The sequence below is a fragment of the Podarcis liolepis genome (assembly GCF_965112155.1).
Source record: "Podarcis liolepis genome assembly, chromosome: 8".
Classification (NCBI taxonomy): Eukaryota; Metazoa; Chordata; class Lepidosauria; order Squamata; family Lacertidae; genus Podarcis; species Podarcis liolepis.
In genome coordinates, this window is record NC_139560.1 from 23,836,493 (window position 1) to 23,858,330 (window position 21,838).

The window sequence follows — 21,838 nt, forward strand, 5'->3', positions numbered from 1 at the left end:
TGGACATGAAACCAGGACTACAGAATGGCAAATCCACTTGGAATTTTTTTTTAATGCACAGACAGCTTCTGGCATTTGAAGTATTACACTGCTCAGTGTACTTTCAAAGTTTGTTTTAGATTGTAGAAAATATCTCACGGTCCTCCCTCAGTATAGTGATCATCCCTCCTGAACATCCACGTGTATCCTCTTTGATGCTCTGAGTGATCAGACTTGAGCTACGAGCAAACTGGGCATTTTCTGCTGGTAATATTGTATGAATGATAGGCTTACTTGGATTTGATATCCCGCCTTTCACTCCCCTTCAGGAGTCTCAAAGCGGCTAACATTCTCCCTTCCCTTCCTCCCCCACAACAAACACTGTGAGGTGAGTGGGGCTGAGAGACTTCAAAGAAGTGTGACAGGCCCAAGGTCACCCAGCAGCTGCATGTGGAGGAACGGAGACGCGAACCCGGTTCCCCAGATTACGAGACTACCGCTCTTAACCACTACACCACACTGGCTCAACTTGATGGTTGATACAAATTACCAATGTCTCAGGGGTTCATTAATCCCTGTAACTCACTGCATTATGGGAATGATTTGATGCCAGCAGAAGATGGCAATATAAGTCCTTCAAGGAGATTTGTATCATTGACTTAAAATATTCCTATCCAGTCCTTCCATCAGCTTGAAGCTACCTTCCAACTCACAGCAGTCTCTTTTCCAACAATGTAATACTGTATACCACATTATGAAGAACTCTATTTTGGTTTCACACATTCCGTTTGAGTCAATATAATCCAAGCAATGTTTCCTTTCCCTTTTTGTTGCCTTTCCCCTCAACCATTTTGACTTTCCCTAACCATTCCTCCACCACCGCCCCACCCCTGGTTGGCTTGGCAGCTTCAAGATGGCCTTCAGTCTGTTAGAGAGCTGGATTTCCCATTGTCCTTTTCTTCCATAGTAGCATCTTCTCCTGGCACCCGTACCAACACAGGCTCTTCCCTTGTTGATTACAGCTGCTTCGAGATTCTGTCAGCAAAATGCCAGAGAATGCGTAGAAGCATATAAAAACAAGGAAGATAGCCAGGTCTCTCTAGCCAGCCAACTCCTTTTTGGCCACTAGTTTTTCACAGAGCTGTCTGGTAGCTGCTGTTGTCAACACCTCATTTTGACCAAAAGAAAAAAGAAAAAGAAATTTTGACTTCTTGGGTGTACAAAATTTCCACACATTAAATGAACACCCCCCATCATCACACACAAAGCAGAACTTGGTTTCTATGGTGACCAGATATTCAAATGTGTATACAGTACTTCATTTTCCGTTATGAGTAACTATGTTCTTACTGCATTCCTGCGTTTCAAAAACATCTCCCCTTGGCTTTAGTGCTTTCTTTTCTAGAGAAGGAATAAAATATTGGAGGAATGGCAGGAGTCATGTTAAGACATATTTCTTGCACCCTTCCCACATAAGTCTAGGGTGACAAGGCATCCTATTTTACAGAGAACAGTACTCTATGTGAAGGGCTGTGCACTTAAAAGTGCTGTTTAAAATTCAAGAATCCTAAGAGAGAAGTTGCCCATCAACAGATAGCAGCGCCTAGAAAAGGGAATGAGAAAGCACACGGGTCTCCTGGTCACAGTCTTTCCTGCGATAGTGAGATGCATTGTGTATCTATTTAAATTATAATATTACTAAATACGCATCTATGCATAAGCAAATTTTATTCAAATCCATATTCTCATTTTGGATGATACACTTCCTCTTTTTTGGCCATGTGTAAGTGCTCACTCTATATAGTAAAGGTAAAGGGACCCCTGACCATTAGTTTCAGTCATGACCGACTCTGGGGATGCGGCGCTCATCTCGCTTTATTGGCCGAGGGAGCCGGCGTACAGCTTCCGGGTCATGTGGCCCGCAGGACTAAGCCGCTTCTGGTGAACCAGAGCAGCACACGGAAACGCTGTTTACCTTCCCGCTGGAGCGATACCTATTTATCTACTTGCACTTTGATGTGCTTTCGAACTGTTAGGTTAGCAGGAGCAGGGACCGAACAACAGGAGCTTACCCCGTCATGGGGATTCGAACCACCAACCTTCTGATCGGCAAAGTCCTAGGCTCTGTGGTTTAACCCAAAGCGCCACCCGCATCCCTGTAACTCTATATAGGCTGCTTATATACCCACCTTGTACTTTCTCCAAAATTTATCTGTAGATGGACGTCCATCCACACACGTATTGATTAAAACATGCTGACATCCAGCAAAAGATAACAAAAATATTATCCAATTCTAGAGAATATGGGGATGCTGGTTTAAATGCTGTCCCCCAAGGTGGCAGGTGAAAGAGGTGGAACCAGATAAGTATGGCAAAAAATGGGTGAATGCAGGGGAGGTAGCTGGGATAGAACTAGATTTAAGGGGATTTTCCTTTGGGAGTTCCAAAGCCATGGGCTCCATGCTACAGTATAAATCTCAGTGTTTAATTTGGCCCTGTTCAACATATTCTATACAGAAAAGGTCAGCAGAACAGCCAAAGACTTGCATTTTGTAAGCAGGGAAGACTACTACTGAGCATCTGGATGTACAGTGTATCTGAGGAAAGTAAGGCTGACATTCCTGGTGCCACTTCAGAGCACACAGTTTGTTTTGGCACTCTACAATGGTGGATCTATTACTTTATATTGTCAAGCTGCCATACCCACATGCTCAGAAATCTACCCGCAAACATGGATTTCCTTGTTACAGATTTATGAAATGTTCTTCTTTAAAGGAAGGATTTAAAATCTAAAGAACTGTGTATGTTGCTATCAAGTACAGATAGGAATATATAAAGCATTTCCCCCTCAAGGAAGTATCTACTGGATTTTCTTGTTAAATCTGTACCCAGAAAGACTGAAAGCTTAGCACTGCAACATGTTTAAAATTCATCTTAGTGGAATAAGATAATTTGAAGTTTTATTGTCAGTTTACTGAAGTGAATATTTTTGCATGGCTATGGGCTTAAGCCTATGAGCAGAAAACTCATGTAGAGAACAGATGAGTAATATCAAACTCCTTATACTATTTGAAAGCATTTTTCTTTTCTTTATGCATGAAATTGTCAGTGACATCTTACCATACTCGGATGTAAAACCTCATGGTTTTAGAGGTAGCAGGTTTGGCTTGCACTCTAACAATCAGCCCAGATTTACAGGACAATCATATGCATGCATTCTTCAAACTAAGTTCCGCTGAGTTGAATGGGATTTACCCCCAAATAGATATGTGCAGGTTTGCAGCTTTTGTTAATGAATTTGCTTGTTATTGGAAATCTATGCACTTGGTTATTACCTTCAGTGGAGTCCAAGAGAAACAATCATACTTCAATCAAACTGTGTAGCTGATAGAAAAGTTTGTGCACTCTATTTGTATTAATATGTAAGTAATACATAAATATGAGGGACGTGGGTGGTGCTGTGGGTTAAAGCACAGAGCCTAGGGCTTGCCAATCAGAAGGTCAGCGGTTCGAATCCCCGCGACGGGGTGAGCTCCCGTTGCTCAGTCCCTGCTCCTGCCAACCTAGCAGTTCGAAAGCACGAAGTGCAAGTAGATAAATAGGTACTGCTCCAGCGGGAAGGTAAACGGCGTTTCCGTGCGCTGCTCTGGTTCGCCAGAAGCAGCTTAGTCATGCTGGCCACATGACCCGGAAACTGTACACCGGCTCCCTCGGCCAATAAAGCGAGATGAGCGCCGCAACCCCAAAGTTGGCCATGACTGGACCTAATGGTCAGGGGTTCCTTTACCTTTAATACATAAATGTACACATTTATATGTAATATATTTATATGTAATACTATGCCTGAGTGCATTGGTTGCCTGTCTGCAAAGCCCTTACTGCTAGATGGTGCCAAATGGTATATGAAGCCTGGCCACTTATGAGGGGTCAGCACGTAAAGCATAATACACCTCTGGCCCAGGACCACCACCTGGAGAAAAGAGTGGTTCCAGATATACAGCAGTTGGCCATCCCTAATCTAAAAGAATGGAAACAGGATGGTCTCCAATAAGCTAAGCATCTGTTTGGGAGGGGGCTGCAACAGACTGGATCATCACTGTGCAAATCAAAGTTCTAGTCTACACTGTAATGTCAGTATATTTATTTTCTAGTTACTAGCACAGCAGCCCAGAATAAGCTCCATAGATTTAGAAACTGCATTTGAAGCGATTAAATATCACTTTATGCACTATAAAGTCATATATATTTGTCCGGTTGAGACTTAAGATATAATGTAATATTCTAATAGGACCAGCTAAAATAGAGCAACTTTTTCCATACAAGAATTCTTGTATTTTACTGGTTATATTAACTGAAGGATTGAAGGGTCATTCCAAATCAAGTGATCCATTTTTTACCTCATGTCATCCAATTTTCTTAATATTTTGTACACTTGTGGAATGATCAGAACCAAGTTTAAATTTTAAATTTTAATTTCTTTTATCTCATCCCGTTTTAGAGTTATGAGGGTTTGAAATTTCAAAAAAATGATACTTTTGGACTTGCCTGATTACACAAAACCCATAAAAGCTTAGCCAGAATTAAGATATTTCAAAACTAAAAATACCAATCTCTTCAGAACTTCATGGGCCTTAATATATGTCAAATGATATGTCCAAAATTGTAGTGATTATTTAATATTTCTAAGAGCTACCTGCAAAATATCATCTTGGGATCTGAACAGGATCACATTAAACAAAAATATTTTGTACATACACCTGCCTTATTGGGTTCTATTTAGGAGTAATGGGTCTTGTTGGAGTAAAATATAATAGAATAAACAAGACTTCAAATTATAACATCAGCTATTTCATGCATTTCTTTAGAAAGTTATTCAATTAAAAGATATCTGAAAAGCTAGTCAGGCTTTTCTTTTAAAAATGTGTTCCAAAACAGTGATAGCTTGCTGTTGAATGATAGAATTAATGCTTTGAAATAATTTTTGTTAGTACTTCATTTCATGAACATTATAACAAAATACATTTCAAACAAAATTATGACACTGCTGGAACTCTTTAACTGGTGCCATGATAACATCCTTTCTATCTAGTTATTATTTTCAACAAATGAGTATAGAAAAGAAGAAATGTTCCTAAAATGACACTTTGAAAGAGTGAAAGCGATCAATGGAACACAAGGATTTCACCACTTTGTTCCATCTACATCCAGTCCAAGAGAAATTGTGACCAAGGTGTATCCCTTTAGCAATGAGAGTGAGACGTTTGACATTGAAGGAAGTGGGGCAGGCTAAGCCTGATATATTCTCAGCATGTATTTCTGAGCTCTTGGAAAAGAGAAGTATGAAAAGTCTCAGAAGAATTTTGGTGTTCACAGCCCATGAGACATTCCCTGAAATTCCTAGGCATGGTGATGGTCACTAGAAATCCCAGCATTCCATGATTTTAACACATCAGCTTAGGCTGATTGAGTCTGATGTATTTAATTAGGCATAACTGGATTGCAATTTAGATAGGTATGGGAACATGTTTAGTATGGCCACAGTAAGGTAGCTGAATGCGTACACTGAATCTCAGTCAAGAGTGCGTACAAAGAGGCTAAACTTAACCAAACTGGGCCAAGTGATTGGATGCACAAGAAGAAAACAGGAGTCTGAAATAAACATTTATAGAATAAGACAGGGGGAGGGGCTTTAAAAAGCAAAAGATTCAATAGCACTTCAACACCCCAAGCTGTCTATGGGCAGATCACTTTAAAGAGAAAAGGCACCAATGTCATCTAGACTAGATTCCTAGACCTCTATTTTCCCTTTGGGAGATCTGGGGAGTATCATGAAAAAAGAAAAGGAGAAAAACAAGCCTAATATACTCCTGAACTACAGACTTTCACCAACATATAGCTCTCCGCTCATTTATCTGTTTCCAGTTAAAGAAATTTTCCTGGTGATGTGGTGCAGTGCAATGCAATGCAATGCAATGCAATGAGAAACCCATATTCAAGGCCACCTTCAGTCACAAAGCTCATTGGGTGAGTCCACCCAATCACCGTCTTCCAGTCTATCTATCTTACAGGGCTATTGTAAATAAATTATTCTATGTATACCACTCGTCAGTTTCTTGGAATGAGTATTAGAGCTATCCATGTATGTAGTTTTGGAGGACTTAGACCTATCACAGCCTCCTTAAATCTATAACCCTTTTATTTGTACTTGTCAATTACTATATCAGACAAGAAGAATATTTAGGAATAAACATATTTTATTTCAAATGGGGAAGTGCCACAACATAGGCTTTTACCCAATTAGAAGGGCAGATACATGGTTTGCTCCTCTGCAGTGTTATCCATTGTGTTAACTTTCTCTTCCTGCTTCCTCCTTTCTCTGAGCCCAGAGAGAAAACAGCATATCTATTCATAGTACCTGCTTCCTTTCTTGCCCACTCACCCATTGTATAAAAACTGTGTAAAATCTACGTATGTGTATTTGAGGTTGCACTTTTGTCTGATCCAATTTTAAGGCAGGGCTGATTAAGCAGCTATATTTTGGAACTTCCTAGAAGATAGGAAATGTCCTGATGGCTACATGTACAGTGGTACCTCGGTTTACGAACTTGATCCATTCCGGAAGTCCGTTCTTAAACCGAAACCGTTCTTAAACCAAGGCGCGCTATCCCTAATGAGGCCTCCCGCTGCCGGTGCCCTTCCACAGTTCGGATTCTGTTCTTAGACCGAGGTAAAGATCGCGAACTGGGACACTACTTCTGGTTTTGTGGAGTTCGTAAACCGAATCGTTCGTAAACAGGGCTGTTCTTAAACCGAGGTACCACTGTATATCATTGTAGGATTTGTCTGCTGGTTCAAGAGGTTGCAGAGCATGGTAAAATATACCACTCACCACAATCCCATCTGTGTCTTATATTGCACATTCAATAAGCTCATTGGGTAAGTCTTCCCAATCACTGTCTTCCAGGATAGGTACAGGGTCGGTTCCTTGGAATGGGTATTAAAGCTATACGTGTGTGTGTGTGTGTGTGTGTGTGTGTGTGTGTGTGTACACACACACACACACACACACACACACACTGTTTAGGAAGTAAAAAAAGTAAACCATGAAATGAAACTTGTTGGATTTAAACACATGGATTTCTCATATTTAAAAAGTGGCCTGTAATAAATTCTGTGGCACTTTAGAAATTATTTTAACAAGAATGTGTCTGATGGGATGGTTTACATTTCCCTAATGAAATATCCGGGGCTTTCTTACTTAACTGACCCATTCACCACAGAATTCATTATCCCTATATATGTAGCCCTTTGCAATAATGAAATACTATGGAATACGTGGAGCTTCTCTACTATATTTCATTTCAAAGAACTATTTTTAAAGCAATAAGGAATTATGCAATTGAAGCAAATAATACATTTTCACATATTTTCATTTTACTTATACAATCTTGCTGAATTAAAAACCACCTATATGCTCTATAAATTGGTTATTTTTAAATGAAATCTTACTACAGTTCAAACACAAATATGATGAGGGGATGGATTTTATTGGGCCAATCTTTTGTTGGCAAAAAAGTGTACATTTTCAAGACTTCTATAACTGCTTTCAACAATAAACGACTCAAGTCTGGCATTTAAATGTACCTTATTAACAATCAGTTGATCAATCAGCTGACTGAAGTTAAAAACGTTTCTGTTCCCTTAATTTCAATGGGAGAGTTAAGCAGGTGCTTAAAATTAAGCTAAATTGTTTTGGCTAAATTGTGCCCCTGGTGTTTTAGAAGGCATTTTCCACTGTAAGACATGTGACCTAGACTTACAAGCAAAGAGGCTGATGATGTCTTTAAAGCCTAATTCTACTTCTAAAACTACCATCATTATTTAGGGGAAAAAATTAGTCCGCATATTGGCAGAAACAAATACTGACAGAGGCTTCTGTTAATCTTGAACTCTTGACCTAAAGGTGCAAGGCCAAATTGCTTTATGCTTCATATGTCAGCTCCCATCTACAATGTGTACAAAATTACTTGTCTCTAATAATTCAGCTAGAAAATGTGAAAAACTCAACTAACGGTGGTGCTCTTGACTTTGTCCAGCAGAATAATGTGTTGATTGTGAGCGCTGCACACCAAACAACACTTAGTGGGAAGCTAATTTTCGGTATGTATGTGGAAGAGGAGAAGCCACATAAGGAACATGTTGTTAACAATTAACGTTAATAAGCAGCTCTGGGTCCACTTCTGTGTCTGATGTCCCCTAATTTAAAAGCAGGCTGAGTTTTTAATCAAGTGCACCCTGGGTTGGAGACCCACCCACCACATCAGAAGATGGTGGCAAGAACCCTTGACATGAGAGGAAACGAGAAAATTACAACAACAATTACAGAAGCATATCCTCTTGTGGGTCATTTGAACATTGCCACCCCCGTGTATAAATCAGACCCAACTATTCCTAGAATGTACCTGTCAGGAGTATGCTGCTCTGCAACATATGGCTCTACTTAATCAAATATACAATTCTGTTATTTTCAACTCAAGAGTATTCCTGTAAGGCACCCTGTAGTCCAAGTCAGTCATTCACACTCTGATGTGGTCTCAGACATTTAAATATTTATACACTACATTTTATTTATATGTATACGATGTCTGATACTCCTTAACAGCACAAAGCAACTGACCTTTCTGAAGGCCATTTTGCAGTAGTTGCTGCCCTGCCAGCCCATGCGTAACGGGCCTCATCCAAAACTCTGTTTGCTTGTTTTCTGTTAAGCACATTGCTCAAAATATGACAAAAAGCAGAAATTGGAGCTACAAAGACTCTTTTTTCACAGTGATATTTGAACCAGCTGTAAAGATTTAAATCACACTAGCTCTTGTTTTATGAACGTCCTTTTACAATAAGAAAACCATGGAATGGCTTGAAAAAAAGAAACTCTTGATACGAAACAGATGTTTTTATCTTTTCTAGCTTTGCTATTGTAGTTCTGCGATGGGTAATTAATGCACAGTACTTTGTTTTGGTATTTAGATTGGTAAAGAAAATTATTTTCTTGCAGGCCTGGATAACTTAGGACAACTCAAGGCATTTTGAACAATTGCAGGGGAAAATAATCTACATATATATTTGGATTGCCTTGTACCATTATTTTTGTATGAACAGAATAGGATGCAAGATGTAGCAAATGCTTTCAATAACGAGGGGGAAATAGCTAGTGATACCTGACAGAGGGCTTTATTCGACTAAGTTTTACTCCAAGTTGCCCTACTGAAATTAATGAATCTAAATAAGTCATGTAAAATAATTTCAATAAATTTACTCTTTGTAGGCTTAATACTGAAAACAACCCAGAAGATCTGTGACCACATCTCCATCTCACATGGCGTTTGGTCCTCATAGTTGCTTATCCCAACATCACTGACTTTCTAAAACACATACAGTGATACCTCGGGTTAAGTACTTAATTTGTTCAGGAGGCCCATTCTTAACCTGAAACTGTTCTTAACCTGAAGCACCACTTTAGCTAATGGGGCCTCCTGCTGCCGCCGCGCCGCCACCGTGTGATTTCTGTTCTCATCCTGAAGCAAAGTTCTTAACTTGAGATACTATTTCTGGGTTAGCGGAGTCTGTAACCTGAAGTGTACGTAACCTGAAGCGTATGTAACCTGAGGTACCACTGTACAATGAAATACTACATATTACAATTCACCAGGTCAGATCCTGATCTCACCGGCACAGACTTAAACCCACCCAAAATGGCCCAAGGAGCTTTAATTTCCTTTGAAAACATGTTTTATGTGATAATAAAAAGACTTTTACTTTAAAGTGTGGGGAAATCTGACAATAAAGCGACAGGCTAGATTTCCCAAAGCTTTTGCCAAACCTTCAGAAGTTCACACATGCCCTGCACAGTTAGCTCTCTGCTAACTGAAGAGACAGAAACTCAGTATCACAGCCCCTGCCCATTCTGACACGGCTCAACTCAGATGTAAGATTTTGATCCTCCAAACCAGTGCTCCCCACCCCCACAGTACTGGCACCTTTTTTCTAGAAGAAAAATACTGGTTAAAAGTATGGCACTTGCTGTAACAACCATGGTGAGTAATGGTACCTTTTTTTCTAGAAGAAAAGTACTGCTCCAATCCACTGAATTGCATCCAGGGAGTTGCGAGTGGATTTCTGCTAATGCAATGGGACTTCTGCCCCAAACCAATGAAACCTCCTCCACCACAGAAAATTGTATTTTGGAGGGTCAGTGCGCCCTCTGAAATGGCATAAGATGGGCAGGAGGGGCTGTAGTGGAAGCAGAGAGTTGGCAGAATTTAGGGGACCACTTTGTGAGAGTGGAAGTGCCATTTAGTCATGAATGGCAGCTTTGAATTATCCCAATGGTTGGGGAAATCAAGAACTAGCTTTGGGCCCACAAGGTCCTTTTGCTTTTCTTTCCACATACCGAGGATCAGTTAGTTGCTTCCTGTTTGCAGTAAACCATACTTGGACGTTACACCAAACCAGCAAATTATGGCTTGTCAGAATGCAAACCACCATTAAACCATAGCTTGCACTGCGGATGCAAACAGCAGGTGCGAACCATTGCTTGCCAATTTGGTTATAATGGTAAAGTATGGTTTCTGCTAAAAATGAAGAAACAACTGAATCTGACTGTGCAAAGGAGGAAGGGGCACATGAGTCTTATGCTTGCAAATGTATTTTATTCATTTCTAGAAGTGTTTATGTTCTGCCAACTCATGTAAAATATACTGAAACTTGGTTTGGCATTATAGGTGAACTGGTTCTATGTGTTTATGATGTTGTATGCTATCACTTTGCCTATTAATTTCATTTGCTTTCAATCAAGTTTCTGGTTCTGCAAAAAGGGGAGGTAACTGTGCCCTATCTTCCCTCTCTCTTCACCCTACTAGCCTATTGGTAACCCCCATTTTCAGAAATCCTGAATAAGGATATCCAGATTAACATTTTCATTTAACGTTTAGCTGTTGACCTTACCTGTTGCCAAGCTTGGATGGTTTTATGCAGGGAGTGAATCGCATGTTGCCCGAAGCTTATAAATATGGGATCCACCATCACATTTCCATCCAGTATCTTTTCCGCTAAATTGCCAGAAATAGCAATCTGTCCAAGGACACCAAAGGGCTTCACAACAGCCTGCATTGTTACATTTCGGTATTCCAACAGTTTGCAGTCAATCCTAGTAGAAAACTGGATCTCCTTGAAGATGGATCCATCACTCCATTGCCTTAGATAGATGTGTGGTTCTTTGAAAGAAATGATCAAATATTCTAGTTCGGATGGCACATTTTTATCAGAGATAAATGGATGAAGAAACTTTGGTGGCACTGTGAAATAAAGGGGGGAAATCAATAGTACAATGTTGCAAATGCAGACTGGGAATGAGTGTGTTCAGTAGATCAATATATGCAGAACACTTTACAAGAAAAATTCTATGTATTTGTTCAGCTCAGTTATGTAGCCACTATTATATAGAAATCCCATCTTATTTGAAACCAGAATAAGTACACGGGAAATGAAAATGAAACCTTAAATTTAAATACTGACAAATAATAAAGAATAAAAATTTTGTTATTCAAAGACTCAGTGCTGTCAGGAACTTTATATTATTTACTTTCTTCTATGTACATGTACATTTACCTATCTGACTGGTTTGGGTCTGAGCTGAGCCATATTTATTTTTTCAAAAGCTTGTGGTTTCTGCTCTGTATGTGCATATTTAAGCATAGGCTTGAAACATGGTCTAAAGGGACATTATAGAATTCTTGCAGGAGCTAACCAAATCTGAGTCGGGCCAGTGCTTGAATGGGAAACAGCCTGGGAATCCCACATACAACTCCTTTGAGTTCCACAATGGAAAAAGGTGGGATATGAGTGTAATACAATTAAGTCTTTTTTGTGTTGGGCAAAATTTAGTACACTAAGGCCCCACACTAAGTAGAAACACTAGTTATCCCTAACTACCATTGCAATTATGATGACAACAATAACAGAATCAGCAGAAATAATTCCCCTACACAACAAATAGAGCTAATCAAGAAATAGCCCAATAGTAGTAGAAATATGTACTACAGATCAGAGCCACCAAAAGATGTTGGAAAGTAAAAACTGGAGACCAAATTAGGATTGAGGGATTAATGCAGATAAACTCATATGATTATCTGTTTAGATACAGCGCTGATGTGCACTTTGGAGAAAAAATGCAATTATTAACAGTAATGGCCTCAACATCTGGTGAACACATAAGGGACACAGAAAAATATCTACAATTAGCAAAGTAGAAAGGAAACAGAACTATCCTAGGTAAATGAAATCATACAGTATTTTAAAAATGTAGATGCTATTTTAAGTAAATGGATGTCACCAATCCAGAACAATTGGATTTTAACTTGCAGAAAGCCAACATCCTAGAAATTATCTGCCCTATAGCAAGTCTGAAGTAACCACAGCTTTGGATATTTAATTGTCCCACTATGAATAAACAAGCAGAGAATACAATGATAATAGCTGCCTATGGAAAGTTCTTTCTGAAAAAGGAAAATTTATATACTGACAGGAACTGCATTTGGTTCAAGCAGCTTCTGCCTTTTTATTATTTACCATTTGAAAAGTCAAAAATATGGAAGTGCGTGCACAACTGATAAGGGGAAGAAGGCATACATTACTATATTCAAGACTGTACATATTAACGTTAGCAAAACTTGTTTTTCCAATATTTAGCTGTTAGGTTGTGTTTTTCTTTTTAAAAGGCTCAACAACTTCAGCAAGAAACCCTATTTTTGAAGTGTGCTTAGTTATTTGCTCATCTTTCCTGGAAAGCATTATTTGATATCAGACAATCTAACAAAATTTCTTGGAATAAATTTGACATTAACACAGCAGCACATAGTTACTGAACAAAAACAGATGGGACTCCCCTTCCCCTTCTTTTTAGAGTAACAAATGAGCTTCCAATGCTTGGAGTTTGCTTCATAATTTCTTTGATAAAGGAGGATGTAAAAACTTTCAGCATCAGTGCAAGTATCCTGGCAAGTGGCTGAATTTGTTCTATCAGATGGCCCAAAATAAAGTGAAGGGGGCACTTGGCACCATTAGCCAGGACTTAGAAAAGGCAGCAGCGCCTTCTGCAGATACTGGATCCCAAAACACTCTTTCCTACGCATTCTTGCTTCCGATAAATGGTTGCAAGTTATCTGAGCATATGGTTCCAGGAACCAAGAAACTGCAAATATAAAGCAGGTGGGGCGATGATGAGGAAATGTAAAAACAACAGTTACGGTTTTCTTCTTGTGAGTGTACTATACGTACCTGTGCCCAACTGATCCAGATGGTGGCAAAGGTGAAGTTCCAAATGAGCAAACTGAATTGAAACGCCAAGGGCAGGAACAAACCAAGGGGTGAAACAGGAGTCCACCCTGGTACAGGCTGCTAGGGCAGTAGGAGTTACAAGCTGATCACAAGCACTTTGAGAGCCCGATTCACTTTCGGAACTGTGGCAAAAACAAAACATGCAAGAGTATTATTTCAATATATCCTGGTGCTTATCATGGGATTTGACCATTTGCAATGCTGTGTTTGGGGCACAAACACTGAGCAGACCATGATTATTTTGGACAACCACAGCAACACAACTGGTGCACGCATCATTTCTAGGGAAGAGTTTTCTAAAATGCTAGCATATTTGAACAAGGAAAGTACTCTTGAGGAGAAAAGGGTGAGGGGAACAACCTTTCAGCAATTATTAAACACTTTTTCATAAATGTCTGAACATTTATTTCAACACCACAATACAGGAGTTTTAAAAATGTAACCAGAGCCTATCACTTAAGTACAAATGCACTGCACACTTCTCAAGCAATACTGCTCTCCTTCCTATTTGCACTTAAATTGTCCTCTAAAAATGACTTCCCCAAATGTGGAAAGACCTAGATTTTAAGATAGAAATCTAAAGCTGTAATTTTACCATTAACATACTATCCCATTACACTGCCTCTCAGTAACTATTTGCAGTGCCATGAAATGCTTCCAAAAATTATTCAGCAATCATTTTCAAACATCCACAAATCCCCTCAATGGGGCTTATTTCTAAGTAGTCAGGTATAGGATTCCACTGTAAATGTTATATAGCAGGGGTAGCTAACCTGTGGCTCTCCAGATGTTTTTGGACTACAAATACTATCAATGCTCACGATTAGCAATGCTGGCTGAGGCTGATGGGAGTTGGAGTTCAACACCATCATCTGTTATATAGGTTAACATCATGGTGTGACATACACACACATATTAATTCATTCTAATTGGTAGCAATCATCCCTGTTCTTTTTGTTTGGAGATTTAAATTTGTGACTTAATAAAAGCAAGGATAAGGTAAAGGTAAATTACTCCTGGACAGTTAAGTCCAGTCAAAGGCACTCATCTCGCTTCAGGCCAAGAGAGCCAGCATTTGTCCACAGACAGCTTTCCAGGTCATGTGGCCAATATGTGTGGTTCTGGCACAATGGGACACTGTGATGAGTGCCAGAGCACATGAAAATGCTGTTTACCTTCCCGCCACAGCGATACCTATATCTACTTGCACTGGTGTGCTTTCAAACTGCTAGGTTGGCAGAAGCTGGGACAGAGCAACGGAAGCTCAACCCGTCGCGCGGATTCGAACCGCTGACCTTCTGATTGGCAAGCCCAAGAGGCTCAGTGTCTTAGACCACAGCGCCTTAGGACTACCAAGGATGTGCACAACTGGAACACCATTACAGTATACAATAAAGAAGAGCAATGCCATACAAGGCATTTATGCATAAGGACAGACAGAGGTAGGGTTATTGATACGCTATGTGGCATCTTAGAAACCTTTTGGCTTTTAGGGGCAAAACGAAAAGAAGTCTGGTAAAACCTGGGTCACATTGACACCATAAACTTAAAGCACTCATACTACCCATAAATTTGGGTTTTGTGGGTTCTTTGGAGGATGCCATGACTATGAAAGTAGCATACAAATGCTTTCATGGTGTGAATGCTACCTTAACCAACCCTTTCCTTTCAACTGCAGGGCGTAGGAGAGGATGAACTTTCACAGTGCAAAGCGCAGTAGCTCAGCTCCACTTGGAGCTAGTTTACTTTTGACAGTAGAAAGAAAACCCAGAGGAATAGCATTAGCGGTTGACTACCAGCAGGAGTGGCATCTAAACGGTAGACCCAGTATCTCATTATCTTTGTCTTAGGGCATACGTATTTACCTTTTACTTGTGCTAGGTCAGGGATGGGGGAGTCTGTGGCCCTCCAGATGCTGTTACAATTCAACTTTCATTAACATGGCCAATGCTCAGTGAAGATTGAAGTTGCAGTTCAATAACATATGGAGGGCTACAGTACTGGGGGACTTCAAAATATATCAAAGTATATATGGAGAGGCAAGAGGAAATTTTTGACACTTTGCGAAGGCATAAAAGGATACCTGTAACTGGCTTCCTAATTCCTAGGCCTGCAAGTATAATACAACTAACCTGATAAACTGATACACTGCATTTCCTCTTTCCAATTTTAAGTTAGCAAAACCACATGCATCTCTCTTTTCGTAGTTCTAAGCAAGTCTAACCTGAAATCCCTCTCCCCAGAGCTACAATAAAATCCCCTCCCCTCCACCTCATGCAGAGGCTACCCTCAGTTTCCTCGCTGCTCCCCTCCCTTACTATTTATCAGCCTGTCTTCTTGCTGGTTAAATCACACTGGCTTTCTTACATTACAAACACCGGTATAGCTGTTTAGGGACTAAAATTATAGTCACACTCCAGAGTCCCTATACTTATCCAGCACCATCTCCTAATGCCTCGAATGTACCTTCTGAGTCATATTATTCTTTTGTCAATGGAAGTAAACATTTGTGCATTTATTTTACAATTTAGGGAACAATGAATATTTTCCACATCATAATATTCCACATAGAAATAAGAAATTATAGCAGGGCTATCACTGTCAAAAAAGCCTTTCAGATAACACTTTTTAATGAAATCTCAGGCACAGTGATAAATCCCAAATGAACAAGAATTGTGACTGCAATTCTAACTGCTTTGATAAGGGCAAGGGGTTGGGGGAGCACTACTGAATTCCACAAGCTTTTTGCTCAATTCTCACAGAGTTCACATTTCTGTGGTACTAAGCTGACCACGAAGGTAATTTTGCGAAGGTCCCACATTCAGAGGAATTAACCTTGTCTGAAACACTTAACTTCTCAGTGATGAAAATGCATTCCTTCACAATTAACATCAAGAAATCATTTCAACCTAGTATGATCAATGGAAACCAGATGTTTAATACTTTTTATTGATTTGTTATCTGTTTTCTTCCCTGAATTATTCACACACACACACACACACACTAAAAACATATGCAAACTCCACTCTCCTAATTCAACTGCTTTGTTATTTTTTGTGTGAGAATGTGTGGATGGATGAACACACACACACACACACACACACACACACACATATACATATACATATATATATATATATATATATATATATATATATATATATATATATATAAAATGATTTATATCCCCCCTTCTACACACCATTCAAGGAGGCTTACACTTAGAAACATTTAGAAAGTACAATATTTTATAGAAGTAAAAATATGGCACACCTACAGAGAGAGAGATTCAGCAAATAAAATAAAGACATAGAACAGGAAATTACCTACTAGTAAGACAAGGGTATGCTGGAATTAAAAAGTATTCACCATTTCACAAAACAACAGCATAAGGGAGGATCAATCAAGCCTTGTGAAGCAAAGAATAATATAATTTCAGAGCAACCACTGAAAAGACCTTTCTTGCCATATTCAGGACACAGAAAAGGACACAGGTAGGCTGGTACAGGAGGTGGCAGCCCCTAATGTATCCTGTGCCCAACACATTTAGGACTTTAAAGGTATTCATGACACTTCAGTGGGAGAGAATAATAATAATAATAATAATAATAATAATAATAATAATAATAACAACAACTTTTATGTTTCTGTGTCCATTCTAAGATCCAATGTGGTGTAGTGGTTAAAATGTCAGACAAGCCTGGGGAGACCTGGGTTTAAATCCTTCTTAGGGCATGTGGGATGAGCCTGTGCTTTCAGACTAACCATGTTGTTTTGAGGATAAAAGCAGGAGAGGGGGGGAAGAACCCTGAAGTCACTGGAAAAAGAACAAGATTAAAATATAACAAGCAAGCAAACAAATAAGTACCAGAAACACAGTAATTAGGTTGGACAGGTATTTATCAGGGGTGTTTTCTGTGTGGCTGCCCTGTTGTGAGGTTCAGTCCCCGTATGGGACAGTTGCATATTCCTGCATTGAAGAGTTTGGATTTGATATCCCGCTTTATCACTACCCTAAGGAGTCTCAAAGCAGCTAACAATCTCCTTTCCCTTCCTCCCCCACAACAAACACTCTGTGAGGTGAGTGAGGCTGAGAGACTTCAGAGAAGTGTGACTAGCCCAAGGTCACCCAACAGCTGCATGTGGAGGAGCGGAGACGCAAACCCAGTTCACCAGATTACGAGTCTACCGCTCTTAACCACTACACCACACTGGCTCTCATTGCAGGGGTTTGGACTAGGTGATCCTAAGGGTTGCTTCCAACTCTACAATTCTATGATTCTATGTCTAAATTGGTATTTTGGAATATCTTTGCCCAGTTATGTATTTTGACCATGCAGATTTTAGCATTCTTCTAGTCTTGCAAACTGGCGTACTGAAGTGTTTGGTGTATTAGTCAACTGTCAGGCTAGCAAGCTTTCTTGCCACAAATAATATATTGTGGGAAGAGTCAATGGCTTTCTTTGCTTTGGTGACCTACTTCTGTGACCTGATACCATAAGTTATGCATTTCCATCAAACAACTGCAGTTTTGATTACCTTTGGTCATCCCCTGCATTCTGGCTGCTGTTCAGGACAATCCTCCAAAGATCTGAGGCTACAAGTTCTTTTTGGTCAACCATTAAGTTGATATTAGGCAGTGGCAGCTCACAAACTTTGCTTTCTGAGAGGCTGAATTCTCTGAAAGCAACAAATGACTTCTGGAGCTCATCCCAGTATTCCAAACTGCAGGGAATCTGTAAAGTTAGCAAACAAATCTTAGTTGCTTGACATTTCTTGACAAATATAAAAACATGCATTTGTAGCTATACTACTGGTTTATTTTAATTTTAATGGTAAATAGCCAAGATATCTCTTCAGTCATATCCTTAACAGATTTCTTTTAGAAGTTTCATGTTAATCTAGCTGGCATTGATATAGGTTTTTATTCAATTCAATGGGGTTAGGATACATCTCCAGTTACTAGCAGACAATTTGTACAGACACCCCAGGATCACACAAAAACACATTATGAACATATATTAAACACTCTAAAACACAACTGAATTGTGAATTCCACCATGCATCAAGAATATATTTTCCTAAGACATTGATTAAGTGACTTAAATTTTCTGTATAGTATAAATACAGTTGGAGACAGAAAGTATTATTTCCCAATGTACATATGTTAGTGATCAGAACCTATTACAGTAAGCAGCTAATTATCCACTTGGGCCCTTTTCAGAAAGGGTGTGATCCATCCAAGAAAGGATATTCCCCCTCTCTTAAGCCACAGTGGAAACCAACCATCAAAAGTTTGTTCTTATCTAGATACAGCATCATCTTGTTAACTGCTGTACAGCCCCCTACTGTATCTAAGCACCAGTTTAGAAATGTCACAGCTACTACCAATTCAGATTATGAAAAGCAGAACATACTGACAACACTAAATTCCAAAACTCCACCAATTTCAAATTGCTATTAAGCAAGGGAAGTGGCAAAACACAGTCCTGTTAAGCTCTACATATTCAATCCTATGGAAAGGGCAAATATCACCCACCAAATATTTCACCAAGTGATCCAATATTGTTATAGATTTGCAGGAGATCCCCTCCCGCTAAACACTATAAATTAATAAATTATAGAATTTTGATTACTTGGCTGGAAGATTGGAGGCCAGTGAAAAAGTAAAGGCTAAGCTTCCTACTAGGACACAGGTGGCTCTGTGGTCTAAACCAGAGCCTAGGGCTTGCCGATCAGAAGGTCGGTGGTTCGAATCCCTGCAACAGGGTGAGCTCCCGTTGCTCGGTCCCAGCTCCTGCCCACCTAGCAGTTCAAAAGCATGCCAAAAAGTGCAAGTAGATAAATAGGTACTGCTCAGGTGGGAAGGTAAATGGTGTTTCCATGCACTGCTCTGGTTTGCCAGAAGCGGCTTAGTGATGCTGGCCACATGACCCGGAAGCTGTCTGCGGACAAATGCCGGCTCCCTCGGCCTACAGAGCGAGATGAGCACCGCAACCCTAGAGTCGTCCATGACTGGGCCTAATGGTCAGGGGTACCTTTACCTTTAAGCTTCCTACCAAGCCAGGGCATTACCTGGAACACCACGTTCCTCTCTCAAACTCATGTGATTACACATACGAGAAATCAGTCAAATAACAATTGGGCAGACTGTTACTGCACTCAGGATCTGCTTTTGGGCTTCCCATAAGCGTCTAGTTAGACACTGTGAAAACCAAAGGGCGATTGGGGGTCCATGATGTCAGGATGTTGGGAGGAGCTGGGTTAGAGCCAAACGCCGCATCTGCACAGCTTCAATGGCTGGTAGCTCCTCCTCCTAATGTTGCCACTAGCTGGAGGCCGCTGCTTCGACCCTCATTTCCCTCCACGGTTGTAACATGGTTGGCTCTGTTATTCACCTCTGCATTTTTGGGATGGGGGGGCAGCCCCAACTCTGAAAATATAGGGGGGTGCAAAAGGGCTTGGTCTTCTGGACCTGGCGCCCCTGCTGAGAACAGAATGCTGAACTAGATGAGACTTTGGTCTGTTCCAGCAGAGCTCTTCCAATGTCTCTATGGAAGGTTAACTAGAAGAAGGCCTTTAAAAAAACACACCAACCCAAACACACAGCTATTAAAAAAAGCAAAGCAAAGATTTATTTTCACATAATCTTTAATTTTAATAAGTGTGAAAGATAAAAGCCTTCATATGTTAACAAATATACAAGATACAGTGAAAATGTAATATGCTGTAAAATAAAAACCTGCACATTCATCCTTTAGTGATCCCCTTTAGGAAAGCTAGTTAGATTCTGGGAGTCGGAAAAATATCAAACTTTGCAGTGTGAAATATTTAAGAGTGATTTATAGCCTGACACCCAAAGGCCTCGCAAGGAGGAAAGTCCCACTGAAATGCATGTGGGGTTTACAGTGGCTCAGAGCTTTGGAAACTGGATTTGGCAATTTAAACTGATTTAAACTCTACATTTCTAAGCATATCACATTATTTGTCCTTGTGGGTGGATGGGGGTTATTACTAATGGCCCGGCTTGGTAAATATAAAGGAAGATGACTGCTTTGTGCAGTAGCAGCTGCCAAAAATAATAGTTTGAAACTTGGATATCAAGTATATCCCACAAAATGACTCATGGGCAAGGGAAGTGAGGATATTAGTTGCACTAGAAAGTGTCCCATAAGAAAAATAAAATTGTATTCCTTTTGTCTTCAAAATGATTAATACTCTACCTACATTTCAAATAATGCTCACCTCCTGGGATGTTGCTCCTACCATTTCCACAATAAAAGCAAGGAAAGTACACTGGCATAGTGCCATTAACACACACACACAGCCAGAACAGAGCAGCTCTCTGAATTTCACACACCTCAGTTCTCCATGTGTTGTATGGGACCCAAGTTTATGAATGAAGCTGAACAGAAGTAGTCAAAGGCAGGGCAGGGCAATGACGACAATGACTTGGGCTCCTACTACAAAGGTGGGCCAAGAAGCTGCTACTGAAGCCTACATGCTCTTGCATGAGGGGACAGTGGGTGCTAAAGTTTAAGCTGGGTGGCCTGAAAGTCCTGACTGTATGTAGCTCCCTGGAATGCTAAACAGGCCACCTTTTGTGTGGATGAGCCCTCAGTGCCTGAGTTTGGCACCAAAACAGCTCTGGTCTGAGACCCTTTTTATTTTGCTGCATCTCTTCACAGCTTTTGATATCACCAGCCATAGTATATTTCCAGTTGTCACCTGCACTGCAAACGAAAGCTTTGGCCTCCAGCTGCTGGCCAGCTTCACTTCCCCATCATGCCTCTTGGACTGACGGCTGAATTTAGGGGTTTGGGGCCCGAAAAAATTGAAAGAAGAAGGAAGGACAGCTTCCATGGCTTGGTAAGAAGGATTGGGGGAAAGTGGGATGGGGAGGAGAAAATGGGGGTGTGCAGTATAGGGATCAGGCTGCTACAGAAGAGACTGGGGGAGGAGAGTGAGGTGGGTAAGTGTCAGGTGGGGACTGAGGGGACAAAGGGAGGAGAGCAGTGAATATATGGAAGTGGCAAGGGGGTGGGGGAAGCAGGGCTCAGGCAATTCATTTCAGAAGTTCCTAATTCACAACTTGTTTCCTGCTTCACCTTAGGGATTGCTATTCCAGAAATAACTGCTGTACAACAAAGCATACATATTATAGACAGAAAATATACACATTTGTTTGTGCGTGAACTCTAACTTCTTACCAAAGCCATCTAAATAAAAGAATGGGGGGGGGTATAATCTGCAAGAAGTCAAACTACAATTTTGTTTTAACCCAAGCTTCTTCCTGAAAAGAGAAAGCTGCTGGTAATAATGATATCAGAATTGCCCCCCCCCCCCCGTTTATTGCCAATTCCCTTATACATTTTTCTCTGCCCCCCTTTCACATATATACACACATGTACACAAATGTAAAGAAAACTATTTGAGCTACATTTCATAAGTGTCATTTTGTGTG

General features: G+C 40.2%; 1 protein-coding gene across 8 annotated transcripts in view; it reads right to left on the reverse strand.

Annotated features, from left to right (window-relative positions):
- The window catches only part of VPS13B (vacuolar protein sorting 13 homolog B), an 883,035-nt gene that overhangs the window by 536,635 nt on the left and 324,562 nt on the right, over positions 1-21,838 (reverse strand). For 6 of the 8 annotated variants that reach the window (XM_083517129.1, XM_083517132.1, XM_083517130.1 and 3 more), the window contains exons 40-42: positions 17,914-18,110; positions 13,315-13,496; positions 10,984-11,333 (exon numbers count right to left, since the gene is read on the reverse strand). The exons of the other annotated variants lie outside the window; for them this stretch is intronic. In XM_083517129.1, the coding sequence (XP_083373255.1) occupies positions 10,984-11,333; positions 13,315-13,496; positions 17,914-18,110 (729 nt within the window). The remainder of the gene's footprint in view (positions 1-10,983; positions 11,334-13,314; positions 13,497-17,913; positions 18,111-21,838) is intronic. 8 annotated transcript variants of the gene reach the window in all.